The sequence below is a fragment of the Etheostoma spectabile genome, chromosome 14 (genome assembly GCF_008692095.1).
Source record: "Etheostoma spectabile isolate EspeVRDwgs_2016 chromosome 14, UIUC_Espe_1.0, whole genome shotgun sequence".
Taxonomy (NCBI): domain Eukaryota; kingdom Metazoa; phylum Chordata; class Actinopteri; order Perciformes; family Percidae; genus Etheostoma; species Etheostoma spectabile.
In genome coordinates, this window is record NC_045746.1 from 13,860,939 (window position 1) to 13,880,674 (window position 19,736).

Genomic DNA, 19,736 nt, shown 5'->3' on the forward strand with positions numbered 1-19,736 from the left:
AGGAATGGTGGCAGGTTGAAAGAAAAAAGAAACAAAAGACAGTGAATAAATAGACTTACAGTTACCTTTACAAGTTCCTGTTGTCTCTGGTGTATCTGTTTACATTTGCATGAAGGAAAAACTTTCTGGACCAGTTTCTTTACTGTGTAGTAGTCCACTGTGTCCGCATATATGTGGCGACGAAGCTCATGGAGGTCGGCACCCTACAGACACACAAAAAATATGTTTATACTTCAAATACACTGTGTAAGTTACAACACCAAGAAGAGCTACAATCTTACCTCCGGGTCCAGAAAAAGGTGACAGTGCGCTGGGTCTCCGTCTCTTCCTGCCCTCCCAATCTCCTGAACGTAGCTTTCAAAGCTCTGGAAACACAATGACCAGAAAGGGAACAGATAAACACAAGATTTGGGCCCTAGTTTTAGCAGACTTTTGGTTAGTTTGGCTGGGGGGTTTTTACCAGATAGAAAACGGGTGTTTTCAATCTTCATCGATTATTTATTAATTGTTTTTTTAATGTACCTAAAAAAGGTTTTAATGTGATTAGCTAGATTGAGGAGGTTTTGCTTTAGATAAATTATACCACCTTAGGCATGTTGTAGTGTATGATACCGCGGACGTCAGATTTATCGAGGCCCATGCCAAAAGCCACAGTGGCCACCACGATTCTGAGCTCCCCACACATGAAGTTGTTCTGAACACGACGGCGCTCAGACGCTGACAAGCCCGCGTGGTACGACTCCGCCTGCCATTTCAGCGGTTTACGAATCTTCTTCCTTGCTAAATGTAGAAAACACAGGGTAGATAGAAAAAAATAGACAGAATGATTAAGTCAAAAAGAGACAAGTAAAATCAAATAAAGTCAATGTTTTTTTTAAGGGATGTAATACAGAAGCTTTCTAAACTATGTTCTAGTTTTAAATGTGGAATGTCTGATGTAGACATGTTACAGTCCACTCCTTCCCTAACATGTTTCTCTCTCTCTCTCTCTCTCTCCGCTTTAGTGATATATAAACAAGTTTTTAATCAATCAAAATAAGAATTATTCCACTCTTACCCAGCTCTTTCTTTTTCTGTCCAACAGGGTTGTTTTGTATCCGTCTGCTGCTGTTGGTATGCTTGTTTTCTTTCACCAGCACACCTTGCAGGCAGGTCCGGAGCAGCGCCGCCACACGAGTTGTCTCTTCTCTTCTGGTGCAGTAGACAATGATGGAGTCCAGACAGCCAAAACGATCACCTTTTAACAAGGACACTAAAGCCTTAATTGATAAAGACGGGAGAGACAGAGAGAAATATTAGGAGAACTTTGCCATTTTTTCTAGACAGACAAAAAGAGGCAGATGGCATCTGACATGGATGACAAATTCAGGCTCTGAATATGTCAAGGAACATTTAGACCCAGCATCATTTCAACTTTGCGTTGCACTGCTCAGGGACACAGATAAACATGCTACTCATCACACCTGATCTTTTTCTCTATCCATGGACACGGACAGATGCAAGTTAGGAGGCACTGCTGCAGAACGAACTGCAATGCCGTCTTCATCAGTGATGTCGAGATGTCGCGCAATGTCCAGAGCAGTGGACAGCGTGGCCGTAGCTGTGAGTCCCAGCAAGCACTGCACTCCCAACCGCTCCCTTAGTACCTACAAATACACATACAACACAGTCTTTTGTGACTGTTGCGGATATTATTACGTGTGACTGGCTGCAGATAGACCAACAGTGATGTTTAAGATTGTAGCCATCATGAAGAGAAACACCATTGCTCAGAAAATTGATTTAAGATCCAAATGTATAAATAAGGTATAGAATGAGCAGCTTGGTGTTGAAGCAGGCAGCTTTAATTGTGCTGAAATTGGGTCATTCACATCATCTAAATTTATCTGTCCCTATTGTTGTATTGTTGGTTTATTTGCTGACTTTCAAAGAACAGTAGTAATAATATCCAAATGTTAAGTATTAAGCACAATAAAATTATGTGCATTCTCATCTAATGTTTAGAAGTTGTTCTTCCTGACAGATGGAAACTGCAGTGCAGGAACCAACACAAACACCATCATTAACCCACCTTACAGAGTCTCAAGTAGCAGGGTCTAAAGTTGTGTGACCACTCTGACACACAATGAGCTTCGTCTATACAGGCGAAGGCCACAGGAGGGAGCTCCTGGGCGGAGGGCAGACACCCCGACCCTGAACCGCCTCCACCAACCAGAGCCTCTGGAGAGAGGAGCAACAAACACACCTCGCCTGACTTCACCTGGAGAAACAGAGAGAGGAGATTGCACATTAAGTGCTGTATATAAGATATTTCAAACTTTCAAGATTACTCTTTGTTTCAAACTACATTACTGAAAATCACAATCAGTTTAAACTCCATTACTGTGCTATCAAAATACCTCTGTACGGTTTACAGAAAAAGGGAATGGCTTTTGAGTCTATATTTGAAATGTTGTAAAAACACGCAGAAAGATGTTTAAGGATGGAGTTTAAAACCTCAAACTCAAACTTGAGTCGGTTACCTTTTCTATGGCAGCTTCTCTCTGTTTCATTGTCATGTTGGAGTGGATACAGGCTGCCTTCAGATTTGCTGGCAGGCCAGACAGCTACACACACACACAAAATAAAACAAGATATTTATGACAAAATGTATTAATTATCCTCACTGTGTGTCTGTGTGTGTGTGTGTGTGTGTGTGTGTGTGTGTGTGTGTGTGTGTGTGTGTGTGTGTGTGTGTGTGTGTGTGTGTGTGTTTACCTGATCGTCCATTAGTGACACTAGAGGAGAAATGACCAAAGTGATGCTTTTTGATCGCTTAGCATACAGGAAGGCTGGGAGCTGATAGCACAATGATTTACCCATCCCTGTTGACAACACTACGAGGGTAGAGAGACCTGCAGGAAAAAGTGTGGAAAGAGAAACAAACATGAATACAGAGATTTTAGGTGTGTGTGTGTGTGTGTGTGTGTGTGTGTGTGTGTGTGTCTTCTTATATGTGTGTACTGTGTATACCTGACAGGATTCTCATGATGGCTTCCTCTTGTCCTGGTCTAAATGACTGGTAGCCGATGTCTTTCAGAGCTGCATACACCTCAGCAGGTGTTTCTAAACAGACACACATTCCCACAAAGAAAACATGAGCAAATGTCCAGTGTCTTTTTTCATCTTGTTGTTCCTGATTATAAGCAACACAGTGAGTGTTTACCCTGGACTTTCCCATCGTCTTTGAGATGATAAAGTGGTTCCATTGGTGGTGGAGGAGCAGGGCGCTCATAGTCAGGACGGATTACATTCAGCAACACCTCGTCTTTATGGTTACTGTCTGCCTCCTTATCTTGGTACGGCTGCTCCTCCGTGATACTAAGAGGTGCCACTGGAACACACAAACACATCTGGATATAAATACACACAACAAACAAACACAAAAATACCGGTGATACTGCAAATATTATTAAGTTCTGAGTGTGTGTGTAAATATAGTTATTTTTTGGGGGGCTCAACACATATTGATTTAACAAACAGACAAATCTGAAAACCTAAATTCATGCAGAGGAGAAAAAAACTCACATTTTCACAAAAAAGAAAACTGGTTAGCTGAGGTGGAAAGCAGCATGCTCAGTAACAGAAAGTTCAAAAAAAGGTGTACCCAGTGGCTGAGGTTGCAGTGTGCCTGTTGCCCTGGCAACCTCCTCCAGGGTGGGCAGTTCAAACGGCTCATGCTCAGCAGGCTGGTCCTCAGGAACCGGAGGGGGAGGGGCTGAAAAACACAGTTGTTCAATAATACCACCAATGCAGAGGTGATATATCTTGTGTAAAACAGCTGAATCTATCACATAGTCCTGATATGTTCAAGCAAATAGGCTGTCCTTTCAAAAAGTGTTTACAGGACTGTGGCTCATAATACAGCTGGTCAGCCAGCTACAGTATGTGCATTTAATGATCTGAGAATGTAATGACTATGGTTTAGTGGACACCAAAAGTGATGCGATTGAGGAGATGAACATCTGTCCGCAGAATTCTCAGCAATAATTTTTTTGTCAAACAAGTAACTTAAACAATCATTTATTTGTGAATATGCGCCACTTTGTATTACCTCGTCCCTTGCAGTTCATGGCCCAGTGTCCGGTCCCTCCACACTTGTAGCAGGTGTCACCCTGGCGACTGAGCCCCCCTCTGAATCCTCCCCTCCTTCCTCTGCCAAAAAATCCTCCAGCTCCACCAAACCGCTCACCTTTCAGCTGGAACTTCTGCATGTACAACTAAAACACACAGTAGATTTATAACAGTGAAACAAACATTGTTGTAACTCTGATAACATTGTGAGTCATGAGTCATGTGAGTCAAGTTATGTAAAACTGAATTTTTTTTATTTATTTTTTTATAAAAGGCACACAAATACAGCCATTCCTCAGAAGACAGGGTGTGTATGCTTATTGCCTTATTTTCTAAATGCAACAAACACAGCTGATTTATTTGGCAAGGAATTACACAAAAAACAAGTGTGTTTTAGATTCTTAACGCTGAACACTTGTCCAGTCCATCAGTCACTGAGTGAGCACTGAGTTCAGATTTACCTTTAATATTTGATTATAAGACAACTTCTCTAAACACTAGCGATCAGTCCCAGATACATCAGTGCCCCTTACACAAAACATACCTGTTTGCGTAGACCAGCACCTCTGAGTGCGTATCCTTTGACATGAGATTTCTTCTTCAGATTTATCTTCACAAAATTACCCTCTGTGGCTTTCTTGCCTCTGTACAAATAAAGACATGTTTGTACATACAATACAAATTAAAATGTTTCAACACAGTATGACGTGTATCGTCTTACCTGGCTCTGACAGGCTGACTGTGATACATTCTCCTGGCTTCCAATTCCTCCTCTATTTCACCAAACAAGTTCTCCTGAGGGACCTTGACAGAAATAAAACTATGTTAAACTAATTTGAACTGCATGCCCAGTATGTGGTGATGAATACAAATTACCTGACTTACCTTTTTGGGTTCCTTGGTTTCTTTCTCTTCTTCTGCCTCTCCATCTTCAACCCCCTTTTTCATGGTTCTCCTTTTCTTCCCTCCTACTTGAGCTGGGCTGGGGTTTACATCAGAGCTCTCCTCTTTCTTTTTGCCATTCCTACGTCTCTTCTTCACTCCTCCCTCCTCTGTTGTCTCTCCCTGCATGTTCTCTTCCACTCTCTGCCTTTTCCTTCCCTTCTTCTTTGTACCTTTGAATTTGTGACTAGTCACTGTGTCGTCTTCCGGCGTTAAAGGTGGCGACAGTCCTTGTTCCATCTCCTCACCATCCTTCCATTTTGCTTTTTCTTTCCCTACTCCTCTGTTTTTTCCAGTGTTTTGTAGAGAAGGTTTTGGTGCACTATCACTAACTATTCTGTCACTTGTAATGCTCTTAAGGCCTGTATCTCTTCCCAAGTCTATTGCCTCTCTGCTTTCTCCCTCTGCATCCATATCTTCTTTTTCAACTTTTCCATCTCCTTGTATTTTCCCTTCCGTTTCTCTTCTTCCCTCTCCTTCTTTCTCAAGATGTATTTCCTGGTTGCCTGCTCCAGGCTTCACCTCAGCCCTCATCTCTCCAAACACCTGACACCTCTCTAGCCAGTTCCTGTCAACAAAACTCAATCTGCTGGCAGGAGAAGCCCTTACACCAATGCCTCTACTTTCCATTTCTCCTCTGAAACTTCCAGGAACCCAAGGGCTTCCTCTCAAGCTAATCAAATTTCCAACATCTGCATCACTAATGCCCTTATGTGGAGTTACTAAAGTTTCAACATGTTCTTTTCTGTCTCCTGAAGCTCCTATACTTTCATTTAACTTTCCTGCAGCTCCTACGTCTACTCTTGAACTTCCTACTCGACATGGAGAAGATAATGATGACAACAAGGCAGAAGATCTGGCTGGTGAGGGAGCTACACTTGAAACATTTGGATATTCGGAACTATTAACTTTACTAGTAGTACTACAACTACTGGCAGCACTTGCGGGCTCTTCACAAGACTCTCCGACAGGTTCAAATGGTTGAAATGGCTCTTCAGGCTCCACTTTCTGAGGTGTGTTTGAAACCAGGGATCCCAGGCAAGTCTTAAATCTTCTGTAAAGAAGGACCAAATTACAGATAAAGCTCATACAAAACATTTGAGGGCCATTACCGGTCATTCTATTCGAACAAACGTTTTTCAAAGGCTAACTGGCTTGGAAACTTCATGGCAGCACCACAACTGCTGGCAGTGTTGATAAAGTGCATGAATTACAGTAATATCAAGGTATTAAAAAAATATTAAAAGACATAATTAACACAACATTGGGTACATCTATTTCCAAATTTCCAAAAGTTTAGTTACTGCAGTGGCTGTTAAAGATGTAACAGCTCTATAAAGCACATTGAAATACAAAACAAAGTATCTGAGTATTAGAAAATGGTTGCCGAAAATTAAAAAAAACATGTGTGTCAAATAAAATAATCAACTACCACCTTGGTGTGAACGTGCTGGATTCAGCGTCAGTGAAAGTGGTTTTGACAGTGGCAGCATTAGGGCTGTTTGTCTGTCCAGTTTGTCGCTCTTTCAAGGAGTTTAGAGGCAATCGACCGGGAAGGACTGATTTCCTCAGTGAGACAGGTCTTTCCTGGAATTTAGAAAGAAACCAAATATATAACTGCTAATGTGACCAGTCTGTCACTTAAATGTAGCACAATGAGGAAGGCCAAATGTTTAAGTGTACATTCTCTCTCTTTCTATAATGTGGTGTGGTCAGGGTTCTCCAAAGGGCCTCACCTTACTGAGTGTCACCAGGTTGTTTTTAAGCTTTAGGCCATAGTATTGGGCAGAGGCCTTAAGACTGTCTTTTTCCTCGGATGTCAGTTTGGGAGAAGATGCTGGCTGTGAACTGCGGTTCAGATGGGCACCCCAACACTCCCTGTCCTACATAGATCAATCAAAAGTAGATAGACAAATGCATAGGCAACACACTGGCTTACTTGTCTATTGTTTTTTTTAACAAAGAAAACACAGTCACAAACACACTTTCTTTAGTACCTTCTGGACTGTTATGTCCTCAGCTGTAGATCTGGGCTGTTCAGCATGTCCGCTGGCTGCATTGCTGCTGCTGTTTTCTTTGGCCTGTTTCAAACTGCGGTACTCTTTATACAGCTCTGGAATAAAGATACATAATGTAACATGCTTCTGTCTCTAACCAGATCGTCTATGCTGAAGATGGATATATCAGATATACTTATGTTTCTCTGTCTTGCAAGTTGGATCATACTCACTCCTGGTCTCCTCTGGAGCTTGATCAATGTCCTCCTGGAAATTAAAGACCATTTTAATGGTTAACTATTGTGGAAAAGGGGTAACTGTAGCAGCAATGGCATGTCCTGGGACCAACAGAACAACAACGACACCACAACAATAAAATATAAAAATAAAAACATACGACATGCATAACTATGCAAAATATCGTGTTATGCAAACCCAAGCAGTGGGTTCACATTATTTTGCTTCCTGTTAACTCTCGACTAATGTTTAAGTAGCGTTTAAATTAGCTACCTTGTTTGGTTTTCTCTGGTTGTCTTGGACGAACCCCTGCTCCCAGCTTTTCAGCTGAAGTTTCACCTCGTTGTATCGATCCATCCTAAGCCGTCTTAACGTTCTCTGTCAGAATTATATAACTTTAATTTATTGCATAACGTAAATCCTTTAACGTTAGAACATAACGCCTTTCGGGCGACAGCTTGCTACCGTTACAGCAACACGATAATGTTAGATGACGTTAGCTTACTTCACGTTACAAACGCAACATTACTGCTGGCGTTTTTCAGGATGTAGGAGAAACTTTTGATTTTTAGTAACCGTGAGTTACTTTAGCTTCTTCGTCGTCTATATAAAAGTTATAGCGACTCAAACAGACAAACGGTTACATGTGTAGGGCATCACTATCATGTTGGAAAACTGCATTATAGGGCTTTCTTCCGCTGTGTGTTGTTTACGATTTTCCCGCGCTAGAGAAATGACAGCTTGTGTTGCCAGGTCCCCTCTCGTATCCTCCAGTCTCACAAAATATACCGCTAGTTTTCGGGGTTTTAATTAAGGTAAAAAACTTAAGAGTAAGAACATGAATACGAAAGTAATATATGTAACAATTGTTAATCTCTTGAATTTCTAACATCCGTTTAGGTTTAAACTGTGAGGGGTTGAGCCCTTAGACCGTATATATTAATAAATATACAGTCTACGGTTGAGCCCATAGACAGTCAGGCTCCACTTCCTCTAGGATCCGTACACTTCCGACGCCTCTTAAAGGAACAGGGACGAGCGAAATGGAGAAAATTCATCAACTTTCCTTTCGATTTGTAATTCCCAGTTTGAAAATAATCTTTTCCGTAATTTGCCTTTTCTGCTACTTTATACTTCTACTGCAGTATATTTCAGAGGGAAATCTTGTGCTTTTTACTCCACTACCTTTACTTTGCAGATTTAGATTAGAAATACGAAATCTAAAGAAATGATGATGTGCTACATTTGACAGAGAGAATCTACCCTTAGAATAGAGTAGCTGAAATTACCCTTCAGACAGAATAGAATACTTAAACACAATAATTGTAGTCCAATAATGTAATGTACACTGTTCTGAAAATGGGTACTTTCACTTTTGGTAGTTTAAGTATATTTTGATGCCAGTATTTGTATACTATGCTGTGTAAAGTGTCATCCTTTTTTAGGTTTTGATCTTGAAATGAAAAATACCTTTTCTAAGTTTAAATTTCCCTGAGGTTATTGTTCTATTACTGTGTTAATGTGTCAAAAGATTAGAAATTAAATCAATCACTGTATGATCTTTTTACACCATGCAGTCTGAGAATGAAGCCGGTTGCTAGTCTGAAACCAGCCTCCAAAATCTCCACAGATGTCAAAAACCTTAAACCCATTTCTCTGACTGCCCAGCATGTGTAGTGTCTATTGCAGGAACCAAAATGTGTATTCTGTTTTGTAATTAATACATTTTTTTTTTCCCCAACTAGCTTTGGCCTATGCAGAAAAATTTGTAGAGCTTTCTGCTCTTAATAGTCACTGGGGTTTAGTTTGGTACCGGACTGGTTGTACTTGTACTAAGCAATACATTTGTCACTGAGGTCTTGAACAATTAATACCCACTTAATCACTCTTCACTGTACACAATAAGCCAACTAACAGAAATTAAACTAACATTATTCATTAAATCTAGTGACATTGGGTCATTGTAAGTAGATAGGTGATGTAGTGCAAGGAATAAATGAAACTGGACAACAAATATTACCAAAGACACTTTTAATCACTTTCATCAGAAGTGTGTGGGTATAAAATTGTCAACTGTGGAAGGTAAATCACACCATAAAAGGCTATGGCTCTGATAGTGAGGATGGACATATTTTACATTTTTCTCATAATGAGACATCACTTTACTCCAGCTGAGAAACTTCATGGAAGTATGCCGCGAGCATCTTGATCCCTTGAATGTAGTTGGTTCTGAAAATGGAAAGATAAAACAGTGATGAGCTTGTTTAATTGGTAAATAGTTGCCTTTATTACAAGCTGCATCAGAATGGTAAGTTGTGAAGATCATTCATAAAGATTAAAGTTATTGCATCTCATTTTAATTATAACATTTGGGTGGAAGAACTTAAACTATCACTCAATTCAACATACCATAAAACAAAATGTGGACGTGACAGACAGTACTTAGCCTTATGACAATCTTTCCTTTAGACTTCATTTGAACTGCTCTTTAATGTTTTATGTAAAGCACTTTGAATTGCCTTGTTGCTGAAATGTGCTAAACAAATAAAACTGCCTTGTCTTAATTAAATCCTTTACTTTCCTCAATATTACATGCAAATTTGTCTATCATGATTATTCTGACATTAGACACTGAACTCCTATGAGAATATCTTTCAACTCTTCAGTTTCTAGAGATTCCCCTTCTCTTCTCAATTAGTCATTCAGGTAGAAAGAGAAACAAGGAGAAGTGAAGCACTGTGACAGACCTATTGAGTTTTTCATTCTGGGAGTGAGCTCCATCATCAGAGGATCCAACAGGCAGCAGCATGACGTTACGTCCCGTGGCCTCCTGAAAGGTCAGGGTGACGGGGATGCTTCCACCCTCACGGGTCAAGTCAGGCTCCACACCAAAGACTATGGCACAGCAAGGTAGAGGAGAAAATGGGTTAATATGAGTGAAGAGGGTCAAAATAAAAAATAACAATGCCTACAACAAGACTTTCATCCTTAATCCAAGATTTTCATTTCACCCAAATTACAACATTTCCTGCTTAAGCCTTTGTGGCATCTTGACATCAGTTTTGTCTGTGGTTTAAGGGTTGGAGACAGCCTTTGTTATCATTAACCACATTCAATAAAAACAGATGGAAATTATGTTCTGCCTTTTAAAAACATCTGTGGATTACTCTGAGTGACCAAGACATCGTTTCTGGAAAGTTGTACTACTTTTGGTTTCTGGTGCTTTGAGCCCCACAAACAAGCAACTGCCGTATTTCAAAACTTTGGTGTACAAAGAATGGAACTATAACCATGGCTAGTTAACAGGGAGGTAAGTGGGAGTAAGTGTTTTGAGTGAACTGATCCTTTAACCATATCCATCTCTATTGGTTTTGCATCCCTCAGCCTCTGTACCTGTCTTCATGGCCTTTCGGCCAGCCATGTAGTGTGGGTGGTTGAAGTCAGAGACCCAGGCCTTGGCTCCATGACCCATGTACACATTCAGTTTGTTCGGGCTTTCCAGTTCAGCAAACTTCTGCTGCAGATGATCGATAACCTTGATAACGAAAAAGAAAAATATGAGTGAAATTTATAAATTAGTTATTTATAATATATTCCGATTCCTTGTTTTCTGATGTGTTTTTCCCACTTGGGAAACAAGGAAAAAATGTTGCATGGACAATTGTTCTGATTGTTTTAAACATAAACATATCTTATACAACTCATTAACACACCTCCTCCTGGCAATTCACAGATTCTTTTGAAGAATAGATCCAGCAGTTTTTTTAAACAATAATTTTATCTTACAAATTTAACAAATTAAGTCTGCTCTGTGAATCTGTTTGCAAGATTTTAGTTGTAGGTGCAATATTCTTTCCAAAAACAGTACGACCACGAGAGTCATCTTTGTGACACACTACCACTAAGGCCCTCGAGTGGTTGGTAAAGTCATCAAGTTTAAAATTCTACTGGCAGAGGCTTAAACAAGTTCCACACCATAACCTTTATTGGGTTATATTAACATAAATACTAGCAGATAACAGAATTAGAATCCCAGTTAGGATATTTCAGGGTCTACCTTTTTCTCCACAACTTTGGGGTCCATGTCGGGGACGAGGCGGATGGAGAACTTGCCGATGACCTTGCGGGGGATAACAGTCTTGGCTCCTGCTTCAGAGAAAGCTCCCTCAATACCATGTAGAGAAAGACATGGATACCTCCAGCGGTGCATCAGGATTTTCTCCTACAGGAAAAAAATAACAGTGCGATTAAATTACAATGATTAGCCTGGAGAAATCTATAGTGCAGCACATTTCTATCTTTGAGTGATCGATGCCTTGCCTTGGTGTCATGCAGTAGCTGTCCAACTCCAACGTCTTTGCAGTATTCATCCAAGTCAAAATCTATTTTCTCATACAGCTTTTTTTCCTCATCTGTCAGAGGGGCCACATCATCACTTATCCCAGGAACCAAAATCTTCCCCTTCTTGTCTAAGAGGGAGCCTGTTAAGAAAGACACAGACGCAATAAACTCTTTTAAGATTGAAACCCTACAAATGTCCAAAGTGCAGTTATAAAAAAAAAAAAAAGAAAAGAAGATTTTGTCTCCAGTGTTTACCTCTAAAACTGCATAAAAATGAGTTTTATGAGATTATAGTTCAATTATCAGCATCACTTGCCCATTAGTGCAATCAGGTCAGTCATGGCTTCATGAACAGAACCACCAAACACCCCTGAGTGTAGGTCCTTGTCACCGCAATGCACCTATAAATTAAGAAATAAATCTTGTATTGATCTTAATTAAAACACAATTTCACAAAAAACTTATAATGGAAGATATGCATTACAGTGAAACTATTTTTTATTTTGCCACAGTTAAACTAAAATCAGACTTTACCTCAATAAAGAAGTAGCAGATTCCTCTGAGACCGTATGTGATGCAGGGTTTGGTTTTGCCGAGCCAATAATTGTCAGAGATGCAGACATAGTCCACATCTTTGAAGAAGGAGTCTTTTCGAGAAAACACCAGTTCATCCAGGCCCTCAGATCCAGACTCCTCCATTCCCTCGAAGCAGAATTTTATGTTGATGGGAAGCTCCTGCAACAAGAAGAGAGATAAGGCTAGATGTATCACCAGGCCTCACTGTGTTTATATTTTAAAGATCATTAGGTTAAAGGTTCATTTCTTTTTTTTTTTTTTAAATGGTAAGTTGAAACGGCATAAAAAAAACATCAGACCTTTTCATTTGGAAAACATATTTTATGTTAATCCTGATTATAGAATAAATCCTGGGTGCGTTGACTGAAGTTCCTTAAACAATGATCGGCATGTGAGAACCTGTTCTTAATGGCCTACCTGGTTAAATAAAAGTAAAATAAAAAAATGTCCTACAGTATGTTGTTGGGATTTCTTCCCTTCACACGAACAGTTTCCATGTTTTAGGGAAAAGTAAAGGGGATTCAAAACACGCAGGCAGCATGACTTGGTTTAATCATTTAGTGATTAAACCAGAGACCTTTGACCACTTCTCCTGCTCACGGCTCTAACGTAATCAACAGGCAATTGAAGGATCAGCCCTGTACTTTAACACAGAGATAATCTATTTTTTAGAATGATAACATAGAGATAATCTATTTTTAGAATAATATTCAGAATCATTTATTTAAAAAAAACACTCACAATATCAAAAGTATACAGATTAGTAATTTAACAATATTCCATATTGTCCCTGTTGTACCCACACACAAAAAGGAATTTTGCAATTTGCAGATACAATTTCTTAAAAAGGGAAGCTTTGAAAATTCAAGAATTTTTCTCTGAATGCATACAAGATATAACTTTAACCTAGAATTAATTCTATTTACCATCTATTAATTCCAAGCAATGTTAATGTGAAAACGTCATTAGATAAAACACCACACCTAACCAAACCGCATTCCATCCAGTAATGTTCTGGTTGGTGTGGTTTCCCATCACCGTTCAACCACAAAAAATTTGCTAATAAGAAGCTTCAGGTTATTTTTGGTAACACATAACCAAACCAAAATTCAAACAGGGTTGATCCTATTATCTGCACAGTTAAAAAAAACTCTAACACCACCATCATTGATATTGGCTGGCTGCACATTAAGTTGACAGTGACTACACCTCAAGTCTTGCTACAGCGCTCTGGTCCTACATCAATCAAGGTTTGAGCTGCTGCTGGACCAACAGAGAGGTTTGATTACTTGACGCATAATGTGCTACTGTGGTTTTGGCAACTCTGCCCCTGTAGCCAATTTAAACAGTTTGTCCCTAATTACAGTGCCCGTTGGAGGGTAAAGAAAGACACAATAAGTTAGAGATGAAGCTGTGGTGGGAACTTCACCTGCTGGATCTTCTGGTAGGCCTCAATGCAGTTAAACCAGGCCAACACAGGACCTTTGTCATCAGTAGAACCTCTTCCATAGAGCTTACCTGCAAAGAAAGAACAAACAGTGTTTTAATTTAAAGCCTTGGGCTTTCATGACATTAGCAAGTTATTATTATTTTTACGTTTCTAGTTTATTGCCCCCGGGCTAGACGCTGACCCGGGGGAAGTAGATAGAAGGATAAGAGGAGCATATAAATGGTGTCTGTCAGCAGATTCAGTTACTCTTTAGCAACTAAACAAGTGGATAGTAAAACATGACATAAGCAAGAAGAGGGCTGAGCAGACAGGAATGAGACAGGAGGAAGTGAATGTGGCACTTTCTGTCAGCTGACTATCACCAGTCCAACAAATAAAAAAGAAAGAGGTAAAAAAAAAATAAAAAAAATAAAGTGTATTAATCCTTTTGTCATAAAAAAAAAAAAACTACAAATTTACACTCACTGGCCACTTTATTAGGTATACCTTGTTAGTACCAGGTATAATGTACTTCGTGGCATAAATCAAACAAGGTGCTGGAAACATTCCTCAGAGATTTATCATATTAACATGATTACATCACGCAGCTGACATTTGTCGGCTGCACATTCACCATGCGATTCTCCCGTCTCACCACATCCCAAATGTGCTCTATTGGATTGAGATCTGGTGATTGAGGAGCCTATTTGAATACAGTAAACTCCTCATGTTCAAGAAACCAATATGATAAGATCTGAGCTTTGTTTGAACAATTCTCAATTTGTACTAAGGGGCCACCACCACCAGCCTGAACCGTTGATACAAGGCAGGATGGATCCGGGCTTTCATGGTGTTTACGCCAAACTCTGGCCCGACCATCTAAATGTTGCAGGAGAAATTGAGACTCAACAGACCAGGCAACATTTTTACAATCTTCTATTGTCCAATTTGGGAGAGCACGTGCCAATTGTAGCCTCAGTTTTCTGCTATTGCCCATCCGCTTCAAGATTTGACGTGTTGTGCTCGCAGAGATGCTCTTATTCTTCGATTGTAACAAGGGGTTATTTGAGTTACTATTGTCTTAATATCAGCTCAAACCAGTATGGCCATTCTCCTCTGACCTCTGCCATCAACAAGGACAAAAGAACTGCTGCTCACTGGATATTTTCTCTTTTTTGGACTGTTTTGGTTGTGCATTAAAAACCCAGTAATTAGTTTCTGAAATCAGGCCCCAACAACCTTCAACGTTCAAAGTCACTTTAATTAACTTTCTACACCATTCTAATGCTTGGTTTGAACTTCAGCAGATTGAACTGACCGTGTCTACATACCTAATGCAATGAATTGCTGCCACGTGATTTGCTGATTAGATATTTACGTTAACAAGCAGTTGAACAGATGGACCTAATGAAGTGGCCGGGGATTTGACCTGGTTAATACGTGCAGTTACCTTACCAAAAAAGTACTCAGTAGAGTTAAGCAATTGTGTTGTGTTGTTTAACGTATGACAATACCTCTTCAGAGTGTAAAATTATTATAGCATTTGAATTGTTGTGTAGATTTTAATGACTCATAGTAACTCATTTAGGAAAGCTGGTTAAATAGCAGAAAAAAAAAAAATTATAAATATGGGAAATAATATGATAACAACATCTGTCATCATGCAATACATTCACTAAGTAAAGTGCTTCACGAAGCCAGTTTGCCTTCTGTGAAGCTGAATGTATTATTGTTAAATACAACACTTGTTCAACTTGTCCTGAAAGGCTTGCAGATAAGACCGGTTTAAGAGAACAGCTCTACCCTAAAGCATGAGGTAAGTAGGCTGGACTTTGGCAATATGCAGCAAACTGTGATATGATTACAAGTTCAAAGTTGATAAAAGCTCAAAGAACATATACAGATAGTACAATTAAATAGAGATGGTAGTAATAGTGAAAATACTAATTACCAATTTTATTTCATTCTGTAGCCTGGCCATGGCTCAGTTACAGTAAACTACATTTCCCTTTACTTGTCCTCTATGGTTCTGCTTTCATGCCTTCTCTGCAGGACATGTTGGTCATTTACTTCAGTGCAATGTGATATTATATGTTTGCCAAGCCAAAAAAGAAAGTAGTGTCATAACATGAAAGCTTGGAAACAGAAACCCTGAAGTTAACTACACCATGCCTGGTGTTACGTGCCAAAACAACGTTCCAGTCTACTTCAATAACTTCTTTAATTATCCGGATCATATGAAAACAGCTTCAGGGTAATTCTGTATCAAAAGAGAAACCAAAAGATTTCTGCTCTCACCATCTTTTTCCACCAGAGTGAAAGGCTCTGTATCCCAGCCATCATCAATGTTAGCTGGCTGGACATCAAGATGGCCGTAGATACACACCGTCTTCTTGCCTGGGTCTGAACCCAAACGACCCAGGATGATAGGCGGCAGGGGGATCTCCTCGCCACCGGGAAGCTCCATGCACAAAGAAAAAAAAACAGCATAGATTTTAATAAGAGTTAAGGTTTTCAAAAAGGGCCCAATTTGTTAAATTAAAACCTTTAACAGAACCAAATAACCAAAACAGTATGAAAAACCAATGGATTAAGTCTAAAATATTACACAACACACTCTTCAATACCTTCTGTTTGCCGATGTCCACCATCTCCACTGTTCCTCCAAGCTTCTCAATGTCCTTGGCTGCCATCTCCATCATCTTCTTGATCTCCCCGCGCTTCTCTGGCCAAGCAGACACACTCTGGACTCCCACCCAGTCTGCGAGACGCTAGGAACAAGTAAAATTCACATACGTTTTAACATTGTCCAAGAAAACATGACAGGTGTTTCATACAGCACGTCCAAATTTGAGAAGTGTTAGGTTCACATTTTGTTAAAGCTTAATTCAAAACTGCAAAGTGTGTTCAGAGTAAATAGGCCTTGAATGTACATTAGGGTTCCACAAAGTTTTACTAAAACAACAAGTCACTGAAACTGATGTGATGGCATGTTGTCTGGTGGCTCAACTTTCATTTGAAATGACATTTGGACAACCGCTTACAATTCAAGATTAACACCATTGGAATGCAATCTGATTACCACGATGATTAGTTAACCATAACTAGGTCTGGCTAAAAAATTTAATACTTTTTTGCCACAGACCAAATAGATTCTAAAGTATCAGGCCTCGTCATTCAATACCCAATTTCAATACCTAAGAAGTAAATCTTATCAGTTTCAGTAAGCCAATCAGCATGAGGCATGCTTCTACCAAGATCTAATGTTTGTGATTGGCTTTCTGAAGTTACAAAATTGCAGTGGCAGGCAGGAAAAACTCTATGTTGTGCTGGGTTTCTACAGGCAGTGTTTTTCAACTGCAACTCCGCTGTCGTTGGTCACGTGCATTGACATGTAGCAGATTCAAGCAGAATTGTGTCACCACAAAATAGTGCCCTGACCTATGAAAACAAAATAGTGACCCATGAAAAAGTTTTTGATAAGGTATTTACTCCAGTCACATATTTTACCGCTTAAAAAATTGGGTTTGGTTATTTGCATACAGTGTTTCTGTCATTTCAACATATAAAAGTAGGAGGTCATTAAGGGAGTAAATTTACATTGAATGATTACAAAAAATAAAAACACTCAAAGCTTACCTGCACATACAGATCCTGGTGTTCGTCGACATACTTAAAAAGCGTTGTAAGATGAGCCATCTTTGCCAGCAACAGGAGCTGAGGGTTGAACAGGCCGAGTGGAGTGAGAAGATTCTTCCTCCAGCTCTTTGAGTCATATTTGAGAACCAAACCACGCCCTCCTCTAAACCTGCTGACTACCACTATTCAAAGCAGGATGTTGAGGTGGTGATAGTTTTGTGACATTGTGGTCACAGCTGACTAGCCCTGTTAAGTTTGTGCATCTTGTAGTTTATATTAGTTAAATGATGAGTATAACAAAAAGCAGAACTGTATTAAAAATATCTCATTGCCATCAGGAATTAATATATATATATATAGTATATATAAACTTCGAAAAAAAAATGTACTTGTGCAATAGTTCATATTCATTTATACACACTTGAGTTAACAGAACATTATATACATACATATGTAGCTTTAAAGCTACATTTATGCCATGCCAAAAATGTGATACTGGAATGTGCACTTTTTAACTAACATAACAACTTTGATGCGAGACTGATTGCCTAAATCAGGCCTGAAGCAGCTCAACAGATCTCTAGCTAACTGTGAAAGCAGAGCAGCTAACGTTAGGTGACAAGTCAGACCGATAGCTAACCGGCAAAATAAACATCCCAATAAGTATCAGCGAGGTAGCTGGCTAACTTAACGTAACACTGAATAAGAGCTAGCCTTTTTCTGACTCATATTCTGCTCTTCTCCTTTTTGAAAAGCATAAACCAGCATTCAAATTAAAAACTGTTCCGTTTAAAGACCTCCGTGTTAATTTTCGTACAGCTGATGTCCACATGTTACTCTTCTCACCTGACAGACACTTCCTGTGTTTCCTAGTGACGGTGACACGTATTTCAAGCGTTGAAAGTTAACTGTTTAGCTAATTTACGTACAAAATAAAATAGACCAGATTGACTGTCACTCCATTGACAGTTACTGCCCAATGTGGGGACAGTGCAGATTTGAGTCGCGTTGCGCATGCGTCACTTTGCGACAAGTAGCATTTAAGATGCTAACGAAAGACTTTTGTAATGTCAATACTGTACAAATGGTCCTACCTAACGAAGTTTGTTCATTGATGGCCACAGGTTAGCATCAGACACAACAAAGGCTGTAATTTGAATTGCGTTTTGAGCTAACCTTAGCAATCAAACAATAATAGATAGCTAAAACGTTTTTGAAATGACTGCTAGCTTAGCTACAAGCTAGTTATCAAACACAACAAAGGCTGCCACTGGAATCGCGTTTTGAGCTAACGTTAGCAATCAAACAATCATAGCTAGATAGCTGAAACGTTTTTGAAATTATTCCCATCTTCTGTTATTGTTTGTAATGAGAAAAGTGTATTGCTTCATGGATTTCACAGTTATGTCGTAAACCGTTTAAATCTGAGCATGCGCAACTAACATCTGCACTCGACCAGAGCCGGTCTGAATCATAGACCGTTAATATTAATATATACAGTCTATGTTGGGTTTTTTTGTTTTGTTTTTTGTTTTGTTTTTATTGCAAAAAAAAGAAACAGAACACAAATGATGATGCTGAGTATACAAAATAACATATATATATATATATATATATATATATATATATATATATATATTATATTATTATATACATGAGGAAAACAGAATACAATACAATTTAGCCAGGGGAAGCTTAAAGGCCATTACAAAGACAAGGATATACAGTCTATGTTGGGTTTTTTTGTTTTGTTTTTATTGCAAAAAAGGAAACAGAACACAATGATGATCTGAGTATACAAAATAACATATATATATATAATATATATATATATATATATATACATGAGGAAAACAAATACTACAATTTAGCCAGGGGAAGCTTAAAGGCCTTACAAAGACAAGGATATACAGTCTATGTTTTTTTTTTTTTTTTTTTTTTTGTCTTTATTGCAAAAAATGAACAGAACACAAATGACATACAAAATTATTCAAAATAACATATAAACATAAATAAGGAAAACAGAATACAATACAATTTAGCCAGGGGAAGCTTTAAGGCCGTTAAAGACAAGGAGGACCATAAGTTGACAGTTCTAATTGCCTTCTTGTTATTGGAGCCTGAAATCAGATTCAAATAAAGAACAACTTCATGGAAATAATGTATAAAATTAGTTTTTTTTAGAGCTGAATTTACATTTATGAATGTGAAACTTTGCTAAAAGGATTAATACATTTATAATAAAATACATCTTTTCTTTACTTCGAATTCTATAAAAGCAAAATACAATATTCTCCCACAATAAGGCCAAAGTCTTTACAGATATGGTCAATGATGAATCTGCTGAGGTTTTGCCAAAATCTGGTGTGTGAACAATACCAAAAAAGGTGCAAAACAGTTTCTGTGTGAGCTTCTCAGAAAGAACAGTTTGTATTGATGTCTCTTTTAAATTTTAGCATGTA

The 19,736-nt window shown here is 38.9% G+C and overlaps 2 protein-coding genes across 5 annotated transcripts in view; both read right to left on the reverse strand.

Annotated features, from left to right (window-relative positions):
• Nucleotides 1–8,143, reverse strand: part of recql4 (RecQ helicase-like 4) — a 12,715-nt gene extending 4,572 nt beyond the window's left edge. The window contains exons 1-21 of one of the 3 annotated variants that reach the window (XM_032535433.1): nucleotides 7,795–8,143; nucleotides 7,563–7,667; nucleotides 7,286–7,319; nucleotides 7,053–7,168; nucleotides 6,792–6,938; nucleotides 6,491–6,642; nucleotides 4,999–6,106; nucleotides 4,835–4,917; nucleotides 4,658–4,757; nucleotides 4,094–4,259; nucleotides 3,647–3,757; nucleotides 3,206–3,373; nucleotides 3,013–3,105; nucleotides 2,758–2,894; nucleotides 2,523–2,606; nucleotides 2,072–2,260; nucleotides 1,464–1,646; nucleotides 1,058–1,259; nucleotides 587–780; nucleotides 282–365; nucleotides 66–203 (exon numbers count right to left, since the gene is read on the reverse strand). In XM_032535433.1, coding sequence (XP_032391324.1) covers nucleotides 66–203; nucleotides 282–365; nucleotides 587–780; nucleotides 1,058–1,259; nucleotides 1,464–1,646; nucleotides 2,072–2,260; nucleotides 2,523–2,606; nucleotides 2,758–2,894; nucleotides 3,013–3,105; nucleotides 3,206–3,373; nucleotides 3,647–3,757; nucleotides 4,094–4,259; nucleotides 4,658–4,757; nucleotides 4,835–4,917; nucleotides 4,999–6,106; nucleotides 6,491–6,642; nucleotides 6,792–6,938; nucleotides 7,053–7,168; nucleotides 7,286–7,319; nucleotides 7,563–7,646 — 3,573 coding nt within the window. In that variant the 5' untranslated portion in view covers nucleotides 7,647–7,667; nucleotides 7,795–8,143. Of the gene's footprint in view, nucleotides 1–65; nucleotides 204–281; nucleotides 366–586; nucleotides 781–1,057; nucleotides 1,260–1,463; nucleotides 1,647–2,071; nucleotides 2,261–2,522; nucleotides 2,607–2,757; nucleotides 2,895–3,012; nucleotides 3,106–3,205; nucleotides 3,374–3,646; nucleotides 3,758–4,093; nucleotides 4,260–4,657; nucleotides 4,758–4,834; nucleotides 4,918–4,998; nucleotides 6,110–6,490; nucleotides 6,643–6,791; nucleotides 6,939–7,052; nucleotides 7,169–7,285; nucleotides 7,320–7,562; nucleotides 7,668–7,794 lie in introns of those variants that run through there. The other 2 variants (XM_032535432.1, XM_032535431.1) reach the window with 2 other exon arrangements.
• A 1,160-nt stretch (nucleotides 8,144–9,303) lies between these two features.
• cndp2 (carnosine dipeptidase 2) lies at nucleotides 9,304–18,365 on the reverse strand. Of its 2 annotated transcripts, none has more exons than XM_032535512.1 (12): nucleotides 18,121–18,365; nucleotides 17,275–17,352; nucleotides 16,263–16,406; nucleotides 15,934–16,096; nucleotides 13,636–13,724; nucleotides 12,165–12,365; nucleotides 11,947–12,031; nucleotides 11,610–11,770; nucleotides 11,347–11,511; nucleotides 10,683–10,824; nucleotides 10,037–10,184; nucleotides 9,304–9,518 (listed from the first exon to the last, which is right to left on the reverse strand). In XM_032535512.1, the coding sequence occupies exons 2-12, from the start codon at nucleotides 17,332–17,334 to the stop codon at nucleotides 9,452–9,454; spliced, it is 1,425 nt and encodes a 474-aa protein (XP_032391403.1). In that variant the 5' UTR covers nucleotides 17,335–17,352; nucleotides 18,121–18,365; the 3' UTR covers nucleotides 9,304–9,451. The 2 variants fall into 2 exon arrangements, with proteins under 2 accessions (XP_032391403.1, XP_032391404.1); XM_032535513.1 differs by having other exon boundaries at nucleotides 18,073–18,190.
• Between the last annotated feature and the right edge of the window lie 1,371 nt (nucleotides 18,366–19,736).